Raw genomic sequence first — 20,205 nt, forward strand, 5'->3', positions numbered from 1 at the left:
AGCAGTGAGTGGGGGAGGGAAGGGTTAATGTCAAGTACAGGAAGTTTGGGGGCGTGTCTTGTAGTGGGAATTCCTGTCCACAAGTTACAATGAGATGTCAGCAGCTTCCCGCTACCCCGTCCGGTATGTGGACCCCTCCCCCTCCACCCCCCCCCACCCCCACCCCCATATGACTTCCTGATACTTTATACAATGTTTATCAATATCTCTTCTATTCCTTCCATGTGATCAACATCTTCCTATCAATAAAAATTCTCCTCCCCCCCCCCCCTCAACTCCTCCAACCCCCCCCCCTCCTCTGCTTCTCCTCCTCCACCCCCCCCTCTACTTCTCCACCCCCCCTCTCCTCCACCACCCCCCCTCTACTTCTCCTCCACCACCCCCCCTCCTCCTCTACTTCTCCTCCTCCACCACCCCTCTACTTCTCCACCCCCCCTCTCCTCCACCACCCCCCCCCTCCTCTGCTTCTCCTCCTCCACCACCCCTCTACTTCTCCACCCCCCCTCTCCTCCACCCCCCCTCCTCTGCTTCTCCTCCTCCACCCCCCCTCTACTTCTCCACCACCCCCCCTCTGCTTCTCCTCCACCCCCCCTCTGCTTCTCCTCCACCCCCCCCTCTGCTTCTCCTCCACCCCCCCTCTGCTTCTCCTCCTCCACCCCCCCTCTACTTCTCCTCCACCACCCCCCCTCTACTTCTCCTCCACCCCCCCTCCTCTCCTCTGCTTCTCCTCCCCCCCCCTCTGCTTCTCCTCCTCCACCCCCCTCTGCTTCTCCTCCACCCCCCTCTGCTTCTCCTCCACCCCCCTCTACTTCTCCTCCACCCCCCCCTCTACTTCTCCTCCACCCCCCCTCTCCTCCACCCCCCCCTCTCCTCTGCTTCTCCTCCTCCACCCCCCCTCCTCCTCTACTTCTCCTCCACCACCCCCCCTCTACTTCTCCTCCACCCCCCCTCCTCTCCTCTGCTTCTCCTCCTCCACCCCCCTCTGCTTCTCCTCCACCCCCCTCTACTTCTCCTCCACCCCCCCCCTCTACTTCTCCTCCACCCCCCCTCTCCTCCACCCCCCCTCCTCTGCTTCTCCTTCTCCTCCCCCCCCTCAACTCCTCCACCCCCCCCTCTCCTCTGCTTCTCCCCCCCCCCTCTGCTTCTCCTCCTCCACCCCCCTCTACTTCTCCTCCACCCCCCTCTACTTCTCCACCACCCCCCCTCTACTTCTCCTCCACACCCCCCCTCTGCTTCTCCTCCACACCCCCCCTCTGCTTCTCCTCCACCCCCCCCCTCTGCTTCTCCTCCACCCCCCCCTCTGCTTCTCCACCACCCCCCCTCTGCTTCTCCTCCACCCCCCCTCTGCTTCTCCTCCACCCCCCCTCTGCTTCTCCTCCACCCCCCCCCTCTGCTTCTCCTCCACCCCCCCCCCCTCTGCTTCTCCTCCACCCCCCCTCTGCTTCTCCTCCACCCCCCCTCTGCTTCTCCTCCACCCCCCCTCTACTTCTCCACCCCCCCCCTCTCCTCTGCTTCTCCTACACCCCCCTCTACTTCTCCTCCACCCCCCCCCACTTCTCCACCACCCCCCCTCTGCTTCTCCTCCACCCCCCCTCTACTTCTCCTCCACCCCCCCCTCTGCTTCTCCTCCACCCCCCCTCTACTTCTCCACCCCCCCCCTCTCCTCTGCTTCTCCTACACCCCCCTCTACTTCTCCTCCACCCCCCCCCACTTCTCCACCACCCCCCCCTCTGCTTCTCCTCCACCCCCCCTCTGCTCTCCTCCACCCCCCTCTGCTTCTCCTCCACCCCCCCTCTGCTTCTCCTCCACCCCCCCTCTACTTCTCCTCCTCCACCCCTCTACTTCTCCTCCTCCCCCCCCTCTACTTCTCCTCCACCCCCCCTCTGCTTCTCCTCCTCCACCCCCCCTCTGCTTCTCCTCCTCCACCCCCCCTCTGCTTCTCCTCCTCCACCCCCCCTCTGCTTCTCCTCCTCCACCCCCCCTCTGCTTCTCCTCCTCCACCCCCCCTCTGCTTCTCCTCCTCCACCCCCCCCTCTGCTTCTCCTCCTCCACCCCCCCTCTGCTTCTCCTCCTCCACCCCCCCTCTGCTTCTCCTCCTCCACCCCCCCTCTGCTTCTCCTCCTCCACCCCCCCTCTGCTTCTCCTCCTCCACCCCCCCTCTGCTTCTCCTCCTCCACCCCCCCTCTGCTTCTCCTCCTCCACCCCCCCTCTGCTTCTCCTCCACCCCCCCTCTGCTTCTCCTCCACCCCCCCCTCTACTTCTCCTCCACCCCCTCTACTTCTCCACCCCCCCCTCTCCTCCACCCCCCCTCTCCTCTGCTTCTCCTCCACCCCCCCTCTACTTCTCCTCCACCCCCCCTCTGCTTCTCCTCCACCCCCCCACTTCTCCACCCCCCTCCTCTGCTTCTCCTCCACCCCCCTCCTCTGCTTCTCCTCCACCCCCCTCCTCTGCTTCTCCTCCACCCCCCCTCCTCTACTTCTCCTCCTCCACCCCCCCCTCTACTTCTCCTCCTCCACCCCCCCTCTACTTCTCCTCCTCCACCCCCCCTCTACTTCTCCTCCACCCCCCCCTCTACTTCTCCACCACCCCCCCTACTTCTCCACCACCCCCCCCTCTACTTCTCCTCCACCCCCCCCCTCTCCTCTGCTTCTCCTCCTCCACCCCCCCCCTCTACTTCTCCTCCACCCCCCTCTGCTTCTCCTCCACCCCCCCTCTGCTTCTCCACCACCCCCCCTCTGCTTCTCCACCACCCCCCCTCTACTTCTCCTCCACCCCCCCCTCTCCTCTGCTTCTCCTCCTCCACCCCCCCTCTCCTCTGCTTCTCCTCCTCCACCCCCCCCTCTTCTGCTTCTCCTCCTCCACCCCCCCCCTCTTCTGCTTCTCCTCCTCCACCCCCCCCTCTCTTCTGCTTCTCCTCCTCCACCCCCCCTCTCCTCTGCTTCTCCCCCCCCCCTCTACTTCTCCTCCTCCACCCCCCCTGCTTCTCCTCCTCCACCCCCCCTGCTTCTCCTCCTCCACCCCCCTCTACTTCTCCTTCACCCCCCCCCCCTCTACTTCTCCTCCTCCACCCCCCCTCTACTTCTCCTCCCCCCCCCCTGCTTCTCCTCCTCCTTCACCCCCCCCTCTGCTTCTTCTCCTCCACCCCCCTCCTCTGCTTCTCCTCCTCCACCCCCCTACTTCTCCTCCACCCCACCCCCCCTACTTCTCCTCCACTCCCCCTCTCCTCTGCTTCTCCTCCTCCACCCCCCCCTCCTCTGCTTCTCCTCCTCCACCCCCCCCCTCTCCTCTGCTTCTCCTCCCCCCCCCCCCTCTCCTCTGCTTCTCCTCCTCCACCACCCCCCCTCTGCTTCTCCTCCTACACCCCCCTCTGCTTCTCCCCCCCCTCTCCTCTGCTTCTCCTCCCCCCTCTCCTCTGCTTCTCCCCCCCCTCTCCTCTGCTTCTCCTCCCCCCTCTCCTCTGCTTCTCCCCCCCCCCTCTCCTCTGCTTCTCCCCCCCCCCTCTCCTCTGCTTCTCCCCCCCCCCTCTCCTCTGCTTCTCCCCCCCCCTCTCCTCTGCTTCTCCCCCCCCCCCCTCTCCTCTGCTTCTCCCCCCCCCCTCTCCTCTGCTTCTCCTCCTCCACCCCCCTCTGCTTCTCCTCCACCCCCCTCTCCTCCTCCACCCCCCCTCTCCTCTGCTTCTCCTCCTCCACCCCCCCTCTGCTTCTCCTCCTCCACCCCCCTCTACTTCTCCTCCACCTCCCCTCCTCTGCTTCTCCTCCTCCACCCCCCCTCTACTTCTCCTCCACCTCCTCCTCTACTTCTCCACTCCACCCCCCTCTGCTTCTCCTCCACCCCGCCTCTCCTCCTCCACCCCCCCTCTCCTCTGCTTCTCCTCCTCCACCCCCCCTCTCCTCTGCTTCTCCTACTCCACCCCCCCTCTACTTCTCCTCCTCCACGCCCCCTCTCCTCTGCTGATCCTCCTCCACCCCCCCTCTCCTCTGCCTCTCCTCCTCCACCCTCCCTCAACTCCTACACCCTCCCTCTGCTTCTCCCCCCCCTCTCCTCTGCTTCTCCTCCCCCCCCTCTTCTGCTTCTCCTCCCCCCCTCTCCTCTGCTTCTCCTCCTCCACCCCCCCCCTCTGCTTCTCCTCCACCCCCCCCTCTCCTCCTTCACCCCCCCTCTCCTCTGCTTCTCCTCCCCCCCCCCTCTCCTCTGCTTCTCCTCCTGCACCCCCCCTCTGCTTCTCCCCCCCCTCCTCTGCTTCTCCTCCCCCCCTCTCCTCTGCTTCTCCTCCCCCCCTCTCCTCTGCTTCTCCTCCTACACCCCCCTCTGCTTCTCCCCCCCTCTCCTCTGCTTCTCCTCCCCCTCTCCTTCTCCTCCTACCACCCCTCTCCTCTGCTTCCCCCCCCCCTCCTCTGCTTCTCCTCCTCCACCCCCCCTCTACTTCTCCTCCTCCACCCCCCCTCTACTTCTCCTCCTCCACCCCCCCTCTACTTCTCCTCCTCCACCCCCCCTCTACTTCTCCTCCTCCACCCCCCCTCTACTTCTCCTCCTCCACCCCCCCTCTACTTCTCCTCCACCCCACCCTTACTTCTCCTCCACCCCCCTCTCCTCTGCTTCTTCTCCTCCACCCCCCCCCCCTCTACTTCTCCTCCACCCCCCCTTTACTTCTCCTCCTCCACCCCCCCATTTACTTCTCCTCCTCCACCCCCCTCTACTTCTCCTCCTCCACCCCCCCTCTACTTCTCCTCAACCCCCCCCTCTACTTCTCCTCATCCTCCTCCTCCTCCACCCCCCCCTCTACTTCTCCTCCTCCACCCTCCCCTCTACTTCTCCTCCTCCTCCTCCTCCTCCTCCTCCTCCTCCTCCTCCTCCTCACCCACCTCCTCCTCCACCCCCCCTCTACTTCTCCTCCTCCACCCTCCCCTCTACTTCTCCTCCTCCTCCTCCTCCTCCTCCTCCCCCCTCCTTTGCTGCTCCTCCTCCCCCCTCCTCTGCTTCTCCTCCTCCACCCCCCCTGCTTCTCCTCCCCCCCTCTCCTCTGCTTCTCCTCCACCCCCTCTCCTCTGCTTCTCCTCCTACACCCCCCCCTCTACTTCTCCACCCCCCCCTCTACTTCTCCTCCACCCCCCCTCTCCTCTGCTTCTCCTCCTCCACCCCCCTCTCCTCTGCTGATCCTCCTCCACCCCCCCTCTCCTCTGCTGATACTCCTCCACCCCCCCTCTCCTCTGCTGATACTCCTCCACCCCCCCTCTCCTCTGCTGATCCTCCTCCACCCCCCCTCTCCTCTGCTGATCCTCCTCCACCCCCCCTCTCCTCTGCTGATCCTCCTCCACCCCCCCTCTCCTCTGCTGATACTCCTCCTACCCCCCCTCTTTCTTGGCTTCCCCTCCACCCCCCCTCCCCTCTGCTTCTCCTCCTCCACCCCCCCTCTTTCTTGGCTTCCCCTCCACCCCCCCCCCCCCTCTGCTTCTCCTCCTCCTCCACCCCCCCCCTGCTTCTCCTCCTACACCCCCCCTCTGCTTCTTTTCCTGACACCAATGATGGGGCACTATTCCTCCCACTGACACCAATGATGGGACACTATTCCTCCCACTGACACCAATGATGGGGCACTATTCCTCCCACTGACACCAATGATGGGGCACTATTCCTCCCACTGATACCAATGATGGGGCACTATTCCTCCCACTGACACCAATGATGGGACACTATTCCTCCCACTGACACCAATGATGGGACACTATTCCTCCCACTGATACCAATGATGGGACACTATTCCTCCCACTGACACCAATGATGGGACACTATTCCTTCCACTGACACCAATGATGGGACACTATTCCTTCCACTGACACCAATGATAGGGGAACTATTCCTCCCACTGATACCAATGATAGGGGAACTATTCCTCCCACTGATACCAATGATGGGGCACTATTCCTCCTCCCATAATACACAGGCACTAGGTCATTTTAACTCCCATAGCTCACCATCTTTGGGGCATTGTTGACTTTTATTGACCACTGACTACCCCAGCCCCGGGCATTGACCATCACTGGCCACAGTCTGGCCGTCTAAGGTCTGGAGGACAGGAAAGTGGTCAGTTTGGGGACCCCATGCATTAAGCTCTCTGTAACTGTGAAGTCAATTCTCATAATCTTTAATATATTAATATAATTTCCAATATTGATAAGTCTACAGCTTTGATGATGGTGCTCCGCGGTGATCCCACCATGAAGGTGACTCTTCTGACTCTTGTCTGTTTAGTAGGACAAAAGTCGGCCACAAGAAGAAGCTGAAGCCTCCTGAGAAGGCCACAGTCTCCAGGAAGAAGAGGAAGAAGAAGACGGCTCCTCCTAAGAGGCGGGAGAAGTCGAAGTCTCCATGTGAAGTGTCCGATAAGGAGAATGAGACACTCACTGCCAGGTCTGCACTGCTGGTTTTTGCCCTTATTTGAAGAAATCTGGAGGGGAGGAGCTCCAGGCCAGCCAATAGAAGAAGTTGGAGAAAGATGGGATTAATAACAAAACTGCCACACATAGTCACCTAGGTGGATGCAGCATCCCTCCCCCGCCGACTCTAAAGCTGAGAACTGAGCGAACAAAGACCGCTGATCGCTCAGCTCTTCCCTCTAAGCAGTGATTGTCATTCACCGGCTCTCTGCTCCGCCCCTCCAGAGCTCACTAGAGCGCCGGGCTGTGGAGCGGGCAGCAGCAGTTGGCTCAGACTCTTAGCGGTGCGCTAAGAGGCTAAGCCAGCTGCCGGTCAGGAATCTGGGGGGATCCCTACATTAAAGTCAGGCTCCCTCCTGAGTCTGGAGCACCTGAGTCATGTCAGTCAACAGCAAACTTCAGCCTGCTGTCAGCTAAATACAGGAAGTATGGCCAAGAGAGCTTTGTCCCAGGGTTCGGGCCAGAGTTGTGCTTTTCATATGTACAGGAGAGGAGTGTGGAGGGTAGGACAGCGGGCAGTATGTAGAGCAGTGGAGGGTATGATGGAGGGCAGTATGTAGAGCAGTGAAGGGTATGGCGGTGGGCAGTATGTGGAGCAGTGGAGGGTATGGCGGCGGGCAGTATGTAGTGCAGTGGAGGGTATGACGATGGGTAGTATGTAGGGCAGTGACGGGTATAACTGTGGGCAGTGGAGGGTATGATGGTGGGCGGTATGTGGAGGGTATGAAGGTGGGCGGTATGTAGAGCAGTGGAGAGTATGATGGTGGGCAGTATATAGAGCAGTGGAGGGTATGATTGTGGGCAGTGGAGGGTATGACAGCGGGCAGTATATAGAGCAGTGGAGGGTATGATTGTGGGCGGTATGTAGAGCATTGGAGGGTATGATGGTGGGCGGTATGTAGAGCAGTGGAGAGTATGATGGTGGGCAGTATATAGAGCAGTGGAGGGTATGATTGTGGGCAGTGGAGGGTATGATGGTGGGCAGTATGTAGAGCAGTGGAGGGTATGACAGCGGGCAGTATGTAGAGCAGTGGGGGGGTATGACGGTGGGCAGTATATAGAGCAGTGGAGGGTATGATTGTGGGCGGTATGTAGAGCATTGGAGGGTATGATGGTGGGCGGTATGTAGAGCAGTGGAGAGTATGATGGTGGGCAGTATATAGAGCAGTGGAGGGTATGATTGTGGGCAGTGGAGGGTATGATGGTGGGCAGTATGTAGAGCAGTGGAGGGTATGATGGTGGGCAGTATATAGAGCAGTGGAGGGTATGATTGTGGGCAGTGGAGGGTATGATTGTGGGCGGTATGTAGAGCAGTGAAAGGTATGTGAGTGGGCAGTATGTAGAGCAGTGAAAGGTATGTGGGCGGGCAGTATGTAGAGCAGTGAAGGGTATGACGGTGCACAGTATGTTGGGCAGTGGAGGGTATGACAGCGGGCAGTATGTAGAGCAGTGGAGGTTATGATGGTGGGCGCTATGTAGAGCAGTGGAGAGTATGATGGTGGGCAGTATGTGGAGCAGTGGAGGGTATGATGGTGGGCGGTATGTAGAGCATTGGAGTGTATGATGGTGGGCGCTATGTAGAGCAGTGGAGATTATGATGGTGGGCGGTATGTAGAGCAGTGGAGGGTATGATAGTGGGCAGTATGTAGAGCAGTGGAGGGTATGATGGTGGGCAGTATGTAGAGCAGTGGAGGGTATGATGGTGGGCGCTATGTAGAGCAGTGGTGGGTATGTTGGTGGGCGCTATGTAGAGCATTGGAGGGTATGATGGTGGGCGCTATGTAGAGCATTGTAGGGTATGGCGGCGGGCAGTATGTAGAGCAGTGGAGGGTATGACGATGGGTAGTATGTAGGGCAGTGACGGGTATAACGGTGGGCAGTGGAGGGTATGATGGTGGGAGGTATGTAGAGCAGTTGAGGGTATGATGGTGGGCGGTATGTAGAGCAGTGGAGGGTATGATGGTGGGCAGTATGTAGAGCAGTGGAGGGTATGGCGATGGGTAGTATGTAGGGCAGTGACGGGTATAACGGTGGGCAGTGGAGGGTATGACGGTGGGTGGTATGTAGAGCAGTGGAGGGTATGACGGTGGGCAGTATGTAGAGCAGTGGCGGGTATGACGGTGGGCAGTATGTAGAGCAGTGGCGGGTATGACGGTGGGCAGTATGTAGAGCAGTGGCGGGTAGGACGGTGGGTGGTACGTAGAGCAGTGGCGGGTAGGACGGTGGGTGGTATGTAGAGCAGTGGCGGGTATGATGGTGGGCAGTATGTAGAGCAGTGGAGGGTATGATGGTGGGCAGTATGTAGAGCAGTGGAGGGTATGACGGTCAGGAGTATGTAGAGCACTGGAGGGTATGACGGTGGGCAGTGGAGGGTATGATGGTGGGCAGTGGAGGGTATGACAGCGGGCAGTATGTAGAGCAGTGGAGGGTATGACGGTGGGGAGTATATAGAGCAGTGGAGGGTATGATTGTGGGCGGTATGTAGAGCATTGGAGGGTATGATGGTGGGCGCTATGTAGAGCAGTGGAGAGTATGATGGTGGGCGGTATGTAGAGCAGTGGAGAGTATGATGGTGGGCAGTATGTAGAGCAGTGGAGGGTATGATGGTGGGCAGTATGTAGAGCAGTGGAGGGTATGATGGTGGGCAGTATATAGAGCAGTGGAGGGTATGATTGTGGGCAGTGGAGGGTATGATTGTGGGCAGTGGAGTGTATGATTGTGGGCGGTATGTAGAGCAGTGAAAGGTATGTGGGCGGGCAGTATGTAGAGCAGTGAAGGGTATGACGGTGCACAGTATGTTGGGCAGTGGAGGGTATGACAGCGGGCAGTATGTAGAGCAGTGGAGGGTATGATGGTGGGCGCTATGTAGAGCAGTGGAGGGTATGATGGTGGGCGGTATGTAGAGCAGTGAAGAGTATGATGGTGGGCGGTATGTAGAGCAGTGGAGGGTATGATGGTGGGCAGTATGTAAAGTAGTGGAGGGTATGATGGTGGGCAGTATGTAGAGCAGTGGAGGGTATGATGGTGGGCGCTATGTAGAGCAGTGGTGGGTATGTTGGTGGGCGCTATGTAGAGCAGTGGAGGGTATGATGGTGGGCGCTATGTAGAGCAGTGGAGAGTATGATGGTGGGCGCTATGTAGAGCAATGGAGAGTATGATGGTGGGTGCTATGTAGAGCAGTGGAGGGTATGATGGTGGGCGCTATGTAGAGCATTGGAGGGTATGTTGGTGGGCAGTATGTAGAGCATTGGAGGGTATGATGGTGGGCGCTATGTAGAGCAGTGGAGGGTATGATGGTGGGCAGTATGTAGAGCAGTGGAGGGTATGATGGTGGGCAGTATGTAGAGCAGTGGAGGGTATGATGGTGGGCAGTATGTAGAGCAGTGGAGGGTATGATGGTGGGCGCTATGTAGAGCAGTGGAGGGTATGATGGTGGGCGCTATGTAGAGCAGTGGAGGGTATGATGGTGGGCGCTATGTAGAGCAGTGGAGGGTATGATGGTGGGCGGTATGTAGAGCAGTGGAGGGTATGATGGTGGGCGGTATGTAGAGCAGTGGAGGGTATGATGGTGGGCGGTATGTAGAGCAGTGGAGGGTATGATAGTGGGCGGTATGTAGAGCAGTGGCGGGTATGACGGTGGGCAGTATGTAGAGCAGTGGAGGGTATGACGATGGGTAGTATGTAGGGCAGTGACGGGTATAACGGTGGGCAGTGGAGGGTATGACGGTGGGCGGTATGTAGAGCAGTGGAGGGTATGACGGTGGGCAGTATGTAGAGCAGTGGCGGGTATGACGGTGGGCAGTATGTAGAGCAGTGGCGGGTAGGACGGTGGGCGGTACGTAGAGCAGTGGCGGGTAGGACGGTGGGTGGTACGTAGAGCAGTGGCGGGTATGATGGTGGGCAGTATGTAGAGCAGTGGCGGGTATGATGGTGGGCAGTATGTAGAGCAGTGGAGGGTATGATGGTGGGCAGTATGTAGAGCAGTGGAGGGTATGACGGTGGGGAGTATGTAGAGCACTGGAGGGTATGACGGTGGGCAGTATGTTGGGCACTGGAGGGTATGACGGTGGGCAGTATGTTGGGCAGTGGAGGGTATGACAGCGGGCAGTATGTAGAGCAGTGGGAGGGTATGACGGTGGGCAGTATATAGAGCAATGGAGGGTATGATTGTGGGCGGTATGTAGAGCATTGGAGGGTATGATGGTGGGCGCTATGTAGAGCAGTGGAGAGTATGATGGTGGGCGGTATGTAGAGCAGTGGAGAGTATGATGGTGGGCGGTATGTAGAACAGTGGAGAGTATGATGGTGGGCGGTATGTAGAGCAGTGGAGGGTATGATGGTGGGCAGTATGTAGAGCAGTGGAGGGTATGATGGTGGGCAGTATCTAGAGCAGTGGAGGGTATGATTGTGGGCAGTGGAGGGTATGATTGTGGGCAGTGGAGGGTATGATTGTGGACAGTGGAGGGTATGATTGTGGGCGGTATGTAGAGCAGTGAAAGGTATGTGAGTGGGCAGTATGTAGAGCAGTGAAAGGTATGTGGGCGGGCAGTATGTAGAGCAATGAAGGGTATGACGGTGCACAGTATGTTGGGCAGTGGAGGGTATGACAGCGGGCAGTATGTAGAGCAGTGGAGGGTATGACGGTGGGCGCTATGTAGAGCAGTGGAGGGTATGATGGTGGGCGGTATGTAGAGCAGTGGAGAGTATGATGGTGGGCAGTATGTGGAGCAGTGGAGGGTATGATGGTGGGCGGTATGTAGAGCATTGGAGGGTATGATGGTGGGCGCTATGTAGAGCAGTGGAGAGTATGATGGTGGGCGGTATGTGGAGCAGTGGAGGGTATGATGGTGGGCAGTATGTAGAGCAGTGGAGGGTATGATGGTGGGCAGTATGTAGAGCAGTGGAGGGTATGATGGTGGGCGGTATGTAGAGCAGTGGAGGGTATGATGGTGGGCGCTATGTAGAGCAGTGGAGAGTATGATGGTGGGCGCTATGTAGAGCAGTGGAGGGTATGATGGTGGGCGCTATGTAGAGCAGTGGAGAGTATGATGGTGGGCGCTATGTAGAGCAGTGGAGGGTATGATGGTGGGCAGTATGTAGAGCAGTGGAGGGTATGATGGTGGGCAGTATGTAGAGCAGTGGAGAGTATGATTGTGCGCAGTATGTAGAGCAGTGGAGGGTATGATGGGTGGGCGGTATGTAGAGCAGTGGAGGGTATGATGGTGGGCGGTATGTAGAGCAGTGGAGGGTATGATGGTGGGCGGTATGTAGAGCAGTGGAGAGTATGATGGTGGGCGGTATGTGGAGCAGTGGAGGGTATGATGGAGGGTGGTATGTAGAGCAGTGGAGAGTATGACGGTGGGCGGTATGTAGAGCAGTGGAGAGTATGACGGTGGGCAGTATGTAGAGCAGTGGAGAGTATGATGGTGGGCAGTATGTAGAGCAGTGGAGGGTATGATGGTGGGCAGTATGTAGAGCAGTGGAGAGTATGATGGTGGGCAGTATGTGGAGAGTATGATGTTGGGCAGTATGTAGAGCAGTGGAGAGTATGATGGTGGGCAGTATGTAGAGCAATGGAGGGTATGATGGTGGGCAGTATGTAGAGCAGTGGAGGGTATGATGGTGGGCAGTATGTAGAGCAGTGGAGAGTATGATGGTGGGCAGTATGTGGAGAGTATGATGTTGGGCAGTATGTAGAGCAGTGGAGAGTATGATGGTGGGCAGTATGTAGAGCAATGGAGGGTATGATGGTGGGCAGTATGTAGAGCAGTGGAGGGTATGATGGTGGGCAGTATGTAGAGCAGTGGAGAGTATGATGGTGGGCAGTATGTGGAGCCTATGACCGTGGGCAGTACACTATATGGGAAGATGGGAGGAGATTGTAGAGTGTATGGTCGGTCTTACACACATTTTAGTTATCAGTTACAGATCGGGGACGGTAACCTGCAGCTGAGGGGGGCGGGTGGTCAGTATCGGCACACAGAAGGGAGAACCTGGTAGTTCTCAGCTCGGGGGATTAGTGACCTGCAGACTAACTTGCTGGTGAATATTTGGTATTAGTGAATGTCTCTTCTGATTGGTTGTTCATTGACTGAACGCCCTCCAATCACCTCTCTCCCCAGGAGTTGTGATCCTCCTCTCATCTTCACCACGCCTTTTCGGAAGTTCGTGACCTTCCGGCGTAAAGCTCCACCTGCCAGTATGAAGCCTCTGAGTGGGAGACCCAAAAGGCCGGCGGTAAGAGATCTCTGTGAAGAGGGCGCTAAGCCTATACTGAGTCGCTCACTAGGGGGCCCAGAGGAGGTCATCATGGGATTGGGCGGTGAGGTCACATGGTGTGCAGGGTCTGATCTTTATTGGCCCGTCCATAAATGCAGACCTTCATGTGGGCCATATGTCTGCCCTATGACTCTATAGACCGCTACTCCATATCCAGAGTGATCCTACATGGTGTCACTGTATACGGCTACATATATACCTACTACAGATATGTGTTGGAGTGTGGTGAATGGAGGCAGTGTGGTCCGCATTGACATCAGGTGTGAGCAGCCCATGCAGGCACAGAGGTATGAGTAGGGTAGCCCATATGGGATTGGAGGTAAGCAGTATGGCCCATAGCATTGCAGCCCATGTAGGCATGCAGGTGGGAGTAAGGTAGCCCATATGGGTTTAAGGGTTATTAGTGTAGCCCATAGCATTGCAGCCCATGGAGGTGTGAGTAGCCCATATGGGATTGTGGTGAGCAGTATGGGATTGCAGCCCATGTAGCCATGGAGGTGTGTGTAGCCCACATGGAATCGGGGGGGTAAGCAGTATGGCCCATAGCATTGCAGCCCATGTAGGCATGGAAGTATGAGTAGTGTAGCCCATATGGGTTCGGGGGTGAGCAGTATGGCCCATGGGATTGTAGCCCGTGTAGGCATGAAGGTGGGAGTAAGGTAGCCCGTATGGGTTTGAGGGTGAGTAGTGTAGCCCATAGCATTGCAGCCCATGGAGGTGTGAGTTGCCCATATGGGATTGGGGTGAGCAGTATGGCCCATGGGATTGCAGCCCATGTAGCCATGGAGGTGTGTGTAGCCCACATGGAATCGGGGGGTAAGCAGTATGGTCCATAGCATTGCAGCCCATGTAGGCATGGAAGTATGAGTAGTGTAGCCCATATGGGTTCGGGGGTGAGCAGTATGGCCCATGGGATTGTAGCCCGTGTAGGCATGAAGGTGGGAGTAAGGTAGCCCATATGGGTTTGAGGGTAAGTAGTGTAGCCCATAGCATTGCAGCCCATGGAGGTGTGAGTTGCCCATATGGGATTGGGGTGAGCAGTATGGCCCATGGGATTGCAGCCCATGTAGCCATGGAGGTGTGTGTAGCCCACATGGAATCAGGGGGTAAGCAGTATGGCCCATGGGATTGCAGCCCATGTAGGCATGAGTAGCCCATATGGGTTTGGGGATGAGTAGTGTAGCCCATACAATTGCAGCCCATGGAGATGTGAGTAGTACGACCCATGTATTCTATCTTCTGGTGTTTTCTCAGCAGCGCACACCTTTGACTCGGGACTCTTTCCATGACTTTGAAGTGAAGAAGCGGAAGCTGTGTACAGAAGTCATCAGTATTCTGGACTCCTCTACGGACGCGCTGCCCAGTCCTCTTCAGAAAGCTCCTCTCCTCTCCAGCACCCCCTCCGTTCTGCTGACCGCCATGCCGAGGACAGAGAAGTCTTTTGTCAGGCAGCTGGCGCTGTGTGAGCCCCTGGAGGACAGTGTTGTCAGATGCTGCTCTGAGGCCCATTCTACTGATGGAGAGAAGAAAGAGGACCTGTTGTACCGGGACATTCCAGAAGAATGGCACAGCGGCATAGCGTCAATGGAATTTCTGATCTTAGGGAAGATCAGAGAAGAGTGACACAACCATCCAGCAGAACCAATGAGAAAAGCTATATGCATGAGTCCAAGCTTGGGTCACCCACCAACCCGAATTCTGCCAACGCGGCAGGATCTGGGGTAAAATGTCTGAGCATTAAGGTATCCAATGGAAGATCCTCTTTGTGCCTTTTGTCCCCTGTCAGTGTTTCCTCCTCTCCATCTCTTTTCTGCCTGGATGAGGGAAATGAGAAGCACAGACGAGGGGACAGCAATGTCTTCTGTGCCAGTTCTGAGCTCTTCTCTGCTGAGGATTTGCCCCACACCTCTGTGAAGGACCTGTTGGTGGAGGAGGCCGCCATGTTGGATGACAGCCCGTCCAGCAGGTTCCTGAAGGGAAATTCGGCAGATAAGTGGAAGTATTTCAGAAGAAGAACATTCCAGCCAGTTGTAAAGTTGCATCCAGACGCAGTTAGTGAATATCTGGAAAGGCAGAAAGAGGAGAAATGTCCTCAGGGACCTCTGCGGGTTCATAACGTGGATGTGGGCAGTTTAATTCTGCCTTTGAGAGATATGAGTCTCAGCCAAATGCAGCCGGTTGTACAACTGGACCGCCATTCCGTTACTAAATATTTTCAGGATAAAAACTTGTCTAAGACTCAGAGCGTTGAGCCACGTCTACGGGCCTTTGGTACCGATCTCACCTCACTGACTTTAGAGACGGGAATGAAGACCCCCCTGGTGATCTCCTCTATGCCAAAGAGCCGAATTCAGAGCTCTGCGGCTCCTCAGGAGACCACGGGGAGGAAAGTCTGTATTAGTGGCTTCAGTGTAAAGAGATGGGGAAACCGCAGGAAAAAGTCCACCAAGGCCCAGAAGCAGCTTTCCTTCCAGGATTATGGGGACATGTCTCTGTTCCGGGACAAGGAGGTAAGAGTTCTGAGGTGAGAAGGAAGAAGGTGTGAGTTCTGGGGGGGGGGAGCAGGAGGGAGGTGAGAATTCTGGGGGGGGGAGCAGGAGGGAGGTGAGAATTCTGGGGGGAGGAGTAGGAGGGAGGGAAGAGTTCTGGGGGGAGAAGGATGAAGGTGAGAGTTCTGGGGTGAGAAGGATGAAGGTGAGAGTTCTGGGGGGAGGATCAGGAGGGAAATGAGAGTTCTGGAGGGAGGAGCAGGAAGGAGGTGAGAGTTCTGGGGGGAGGAGCAGGAGGGAGGTGAGAGTTCTGGGGGGAGGAGCGGGAGGGAGGTGAGAGTTCTGGGGGAGGAGTAGGAGAGAGGTGAGTTCTGGGGGGAGGAGTAGGAGAGAGGTGAGTTCTGGGGGGAGGAGTAGGAGAGAGGTGAGTTCTGGGGGGAGGAGTAGGAGAGAGGTGAGTTCTGGGGGGAGGAGTAGGAGGGAGGGGAGAGTTCTGGGGGAGGAGTAGGAGAGAGGTGAGTTCTGGGGGGAGGAGCAGGAGGGAGGTGAGAGTTCTGGGGGGAGGAGAAGGAGGTGAGTGTTCTGGTGGGGGGGAGCAGGAGGGAGGTGAGAGTTCTGGGGGGAGGAGCAGGAGGGAAAATAGAGTTCTGGGGGGAGGAGCGGGAAGGAGGTGAGAGTTCTGGGGGAGGGGAGGAGCAGGAGGGAGGTGAGAGTTCTGGGGGGAGGAGTAGGATGAAGGTGAGAGTTCTGGGGGGAGGAGTAGGAGAGAGGTGAGAGTTCTGGGGGGGAGGAGCAGGAGGGAGGTGAGAGTTCTGGGGGGAGGAGCAGGAGGGAGGTGAGAGTTCTGGGGGGGGGGAGCAGGAGGCAGGTGAGAGTTCTGGGGGGAGGAGTAGGAGGGAGGTGAGAGTTCTGGGGGGAGGAGCAGGAGGGAGGTGAGAGTTCTGGGGGGAGGAGTAGGAGGGAGGTGAGAGTTCTGGGGGGAGGAGTAGGAGGGAGGTGAGAGTTCTGGGGGGAGGAGTAGGAGGGAGGTGAGAGTTCTGGGGGGAGGAGCAGGAGGGAGGTGAGAGTTCTGGGGGGAGGAGTAGGAGGGAGGTGAGAGTTCTGGGGGGAGGAGTAGGAGGGAGGTGAGAGTTCTGGGGGGAGGAGTAGGAGGGAGGTGAGAGTTCTGGGGGGGGGGGGGCAGGAGGGAGGTGAGAGTTCTGGGGGGAGGAGTAGGAGAGAGGTGAGAGTTCTGGGGGGAGGAGTAGGAGAGAGGTGAGAGTTCTGGGGGGGTTCTGGAGGGAGGGGGGAGCAGGAGGGAGGTGAGAGTTCTGGGGGGAGGAGCGGGAGGGAGGTGAGAGTTCTGGGGGAGGAGTAGGAGAGAGGTGAGTTCTGGGGGGAGGAGTAGGAGAGAGGTGAGTTCTGGGGGGAGGAGTAGGAGAGAGGTGAGTTCTGGGGGGAGGAGTAGGAGGGAGGGGAGAGTTCTGGGGGAGGAGTAGGAGAGAGGTGAGTTCTGGGGGGAGGAGTAGGAGGGAGGGGAGAGTTCTGGGGGGAGGAGCAGGGGGGAGGGGAGAGTTCTGGGGGGAGGGAGCAGGAGGGAGGGGAGAGTTCTGGGGGGAGGGAGCAGGATGGAGGGGAGGGAGCAGGAGGGAGGGGAAAGTTCTGGGGGGAGGAGCAGGAGGGAGGTGAGAGTACTGGGGGGGAGGAGCAGGAGGGAGGTGAGAGTTCTGGGGGGAGGAGCAGGAGGGAGGTGAGAGTTCTGGGGGGGGGGAGCAGGAGGGAGGGGAGAGTTCTGGGGGGAGGAGTAGGAGGGAGGTGAGAGTTCTGGGGGGAGGAGTAGGAGGGAGGTGAGAGTTCTGGGGGGAGGAGCAGGAGGGAGGTGAGAGTTCTGGGGGGAGAAGTAGGAGGGAGGTGAGAGTTCTGGGAGGAGGAGCAGGAGGGAGGTGAGAGTTCTGGGAGGAGGAGCAGGAGGGGAGGTGAGAGTTCTGGGGGGAGGAGTAGGAGGGAGGTGAGAGTTCTGGGGGGAGGAGTAGGAGGGAGGTGAGAGTTCTGGGGGGGGGGGGGGCAGGAGGGAGGTGAGAGTTCTGGGGGGAGGAGCAGGAGGGAGGTGAGAGTTCTGGGGGGAGGAGTAGGAGAGAGGTGAGAGTTCTGGGGGGAGGAGTAGGAGAGAGGTGAGAGTTCTGGGGGGAGGAGCAGGAGGGAGGTGAGAGTTCTGGGGGGAGGAGTAGGAGGGAGGTGAGAGTTCTGGGGGGAGAAGCAGGAGGGAGGTGAGAGTTCTGGGGGGAGGAGTAGGAGAGAGGTGAGAGTTCTGGGGGGAGGAGTAGGAGGGAGGTGAGAGTTCTGGGGGGAGGAGTAGGAGAGAGGTGAGAGTTCTGGGGGGAGGAGTAGGAGAGAGGTGAGAGTTCTGGGGGGAGGAGTAGGAGAGAGGTGAGAGTTCTGGGGGGAGGAGTAGGAGAGAGGTGAGAGTTCTGGGGGGAGGAGTAGGAGAGAGGTGAGAGTTCTGGGGGGAGGAGTAGGAGAGAGGTGAGAGTTCTGGGGGGAGGAGTAGGAGAGAGGTGAGAGTACTGGGGGGAGGAGTAGGATGAAGGTGAGAGTTCTGGGGGGAGGAGTAGGAGAGAGGTGAGAGTTCTGGGGGGAGGAGTAGGAGAGAGGTGAGAGTTCTGGGGGGAGGAGTAGGAGGGAGGTGAGAGTACTGGGGGGAGGAGCAGGAGGGAGGTGAGAGTACTGGGGGGAGGAGCAGGAGGGAGGGGGGAGTACTGGGGGAGGGGAGCAGGAGGGAGGGGAGAGTTCTGGGGGGAGGAGCAGAGGGAGGGGAGAGTTTTTGGGGGGAGGAGTAGGAGGGAGGGGGAGAATTCTGGAGGGAGGAGCAGGAGGGAGGTGAGAGTTCTGGGGGGAGGAGCAGGAGGGAGGTGAGAGTTCTGGGGGGAGGAGCAGGAGGGAGGTGAGAGTTCTGGGGGGAGGAGCAGGAGGGAGGTGAGAGTTCTGGGGGGGTTCTGGAGGGAGGGGGGAGCAGGAGGGAGGTGAGAGTTCTGGGGGAGGAGTAGGAGGGAGGTGAGAGTTCTGGGGGGAGGAGTAGGATGAAGGTGAGAGTTCTGGGGGGAGGAGTAGGAGAGAGGTGAGAGTTCTGGGGGGAGGAGTAGGAGGGAGGTGAGAGTACTGGGGGGAGGAGCAGGAGGGAGGTGAGAGTACTGGGGGGAGGAGTAGGATGAAGGTGAGAGTTCTGGGGGGAGGAGCAGGAGGGAGGTGAGAGTTCTGGGGGGAGGAGTAGGATGAAGGTGAGAGTTCTGGGGGGAGGAGTAGGAGGGAGGTAAGAGTACTGGGGGGAGGAGCAGGAGGGAGGGGGGAGTACTGGGGGAGGGGAGCAGGAGGGAGGGGAGAGTTCTGGGGGGAGGAGCAGGAGGGAGGGGAGAGTTCTGGGGGGAGGAGTAGGAGAGAGGTGAGAGTTCTGGGGGGAGGAGTAGGAGGGAGGTGAGAGTACTGGGGGGAGGAGCAGGAGGGAGGTAAGAGTACTGGGGGGAGGAGCAGGAGGGAGGGGGGAGTACTGGGGGAGGGGAGCAGGAGGGAGGGGAGAGTTCTGGGGGGAGGAGCAGGAGGGAGGGGAGAGTTCTGGGGGGAGGAGTAGGAGAGAGGTGAGAGTTCTGGGGGGAGGAGTAGGAGAGAGGTGAGAGTTCTGGGGGGGTTCTGGAGGGAGGGGGGAGCAGGAGGGAGGGGAGAGTTTTGGGGGGAGGAGTAGGAGGGAGGGAAGAGTTTTGGGGGGGAGGAGTAGGAGGGAGGAGAGAGTTTTGGGGCGAAGGAGGTAACATTTGGGGGGAGGGGGAAGGAGGAGATGAGAGTTTTGGGGGGGGGGTAAAGAGTCCATTTCTGCTTTAGCTAAATCCTATAACCCTAAACCCATTTTCTGGGGGATGCAGTGTAAGGTAGGAAGTCATTATATTGGGGTGATGGGGTGTGAGCTGTGTTTTTTGTCCCCCTCAGGAGGTCTCTGTATGCGGAGCGCTCTCCCCTCTTCATTTCTCTCCTTCTCTGCTCTCCTCGTCCTTCCTCAACTCTACAACTGTCAGGAATCTGGACCTGTCCACAGAATCCCTTTCTATTCGTGATACTCATAAGGATCTTCAGCGCTGGGCACGACTCCGAGCCGCTCTGTCACTCCACCGCAAGAAGAAAGGTCAGGAAAAACAATCTCCATGCAATGTGTGTGTGGTGTCAGCTGAGCCAAAGCTAAGATCTCTGGGAGGTTGGGTTGGTACTAGGTGGGGTCTCTGAATTCTGGAGCTGCATTATGTGGGGCCTCTGTGGGATGTTTGATTAAGTACTAGGTTGGGGTCTTTGCGTTCTGCATTTGGATTATGTGGGGCCCCTGTGGGAGGTTTGGTTCTGGAATATGTGGGGCCCCTGTGGGAGGTTTGGTTCTGGATTATGTAGGGCCCCTGTGGGAGGTTTGGTTCTGGATTATGTAGGGCCCCTGTGGGAGGTTTGGTTCTGGATTATGTAGGGCCCCTGTGGGAGGTTTGGTTCTGGATTTTGTGGGGCCCCTGTGGGAGGTTTGGTTCTGGATTATGTAGGGCCCCTGTGGGAGGTTTGGTTCTGGATTATGTGGGGCCCCTGTGGGAGGTTTGGTTCTGGATTTTGTGGGTTCCCTGTGGGAGGTTTGGTTCTGGATTATGTGGGGCCCCTGTGGGAGGTTTGGTTCTGGATTTTGTGGGTTCCCTGTGGGAGGTTTGGTTCTGGATTATGTGGGGCCCCTGTTTGGAGGTTTGGTTCTGGATTATGTAGGGCCCCTGTGGGAGGTTTGGTTCTGGATTTTGTGGGGTCCCTGTGGGAGGTTTGGTTCTGGATTATGTGGGGCCCCTGTGGGAGGTTTGGTTCTGGATTATGTGGGGCCCCTGTGGGAGGTTTGGTTCTGGATTATGTGGGGCCTCTGTGGGAGGTTTGGTTCTGATTTATGTGGGGCCCCTGTGGGAGGTTTCGTTCTGGATTTTGTAGGGCCTCTGTGGGAGGTTTGGTTCTGGATTTTGTGGGGT

At 58.2% G+C, this 20,205-nt stretch overlaps 1 protein-coding gene across 1 annotated transcript in view; it reads left to right on the forward strand.

Moving 5' to 3' along the window:
• The window catches only part of HASPIN (histone H3 associated protein kinase), a gene marked incomplete in the record, with an annotated part of 41,829 nt that overhangs the window by 3,900 nt on the left and 17,724 nt on the right, over positions 1-20,205 (forward strand). The window contains 5 exon segments of the mRNA XM_073632617.1: positions 6,250-6,408; positions 12,557-12,671; positions 13,968-14,327; positions 14,330-15,223; positions 19,157-19,349. Of these exon segments, the coding sequence (XP_073488718.1) occupies positions 6,250-6,408; positions 12,557-12,671; positions 13,968-14,327; positions 14,330-15,223; positions 19,157-19,349 (1,721 nt within the window).

Source organism: Aquarana catesbeiana, linkage group LG05 (genome assembly GCF_042186555.1).
Source record: "Aquarana catesbeiana isolate 2022-GZ linkage group LG05, ASM4218655v1, whole genome shotgun sequence".
NCBI classification, from domain to species: Eukaryota; Metazoa; Chordata; class Amphibia; order Anura; family Ranidae; genus Aquarana; species Aquarana catesbeiana.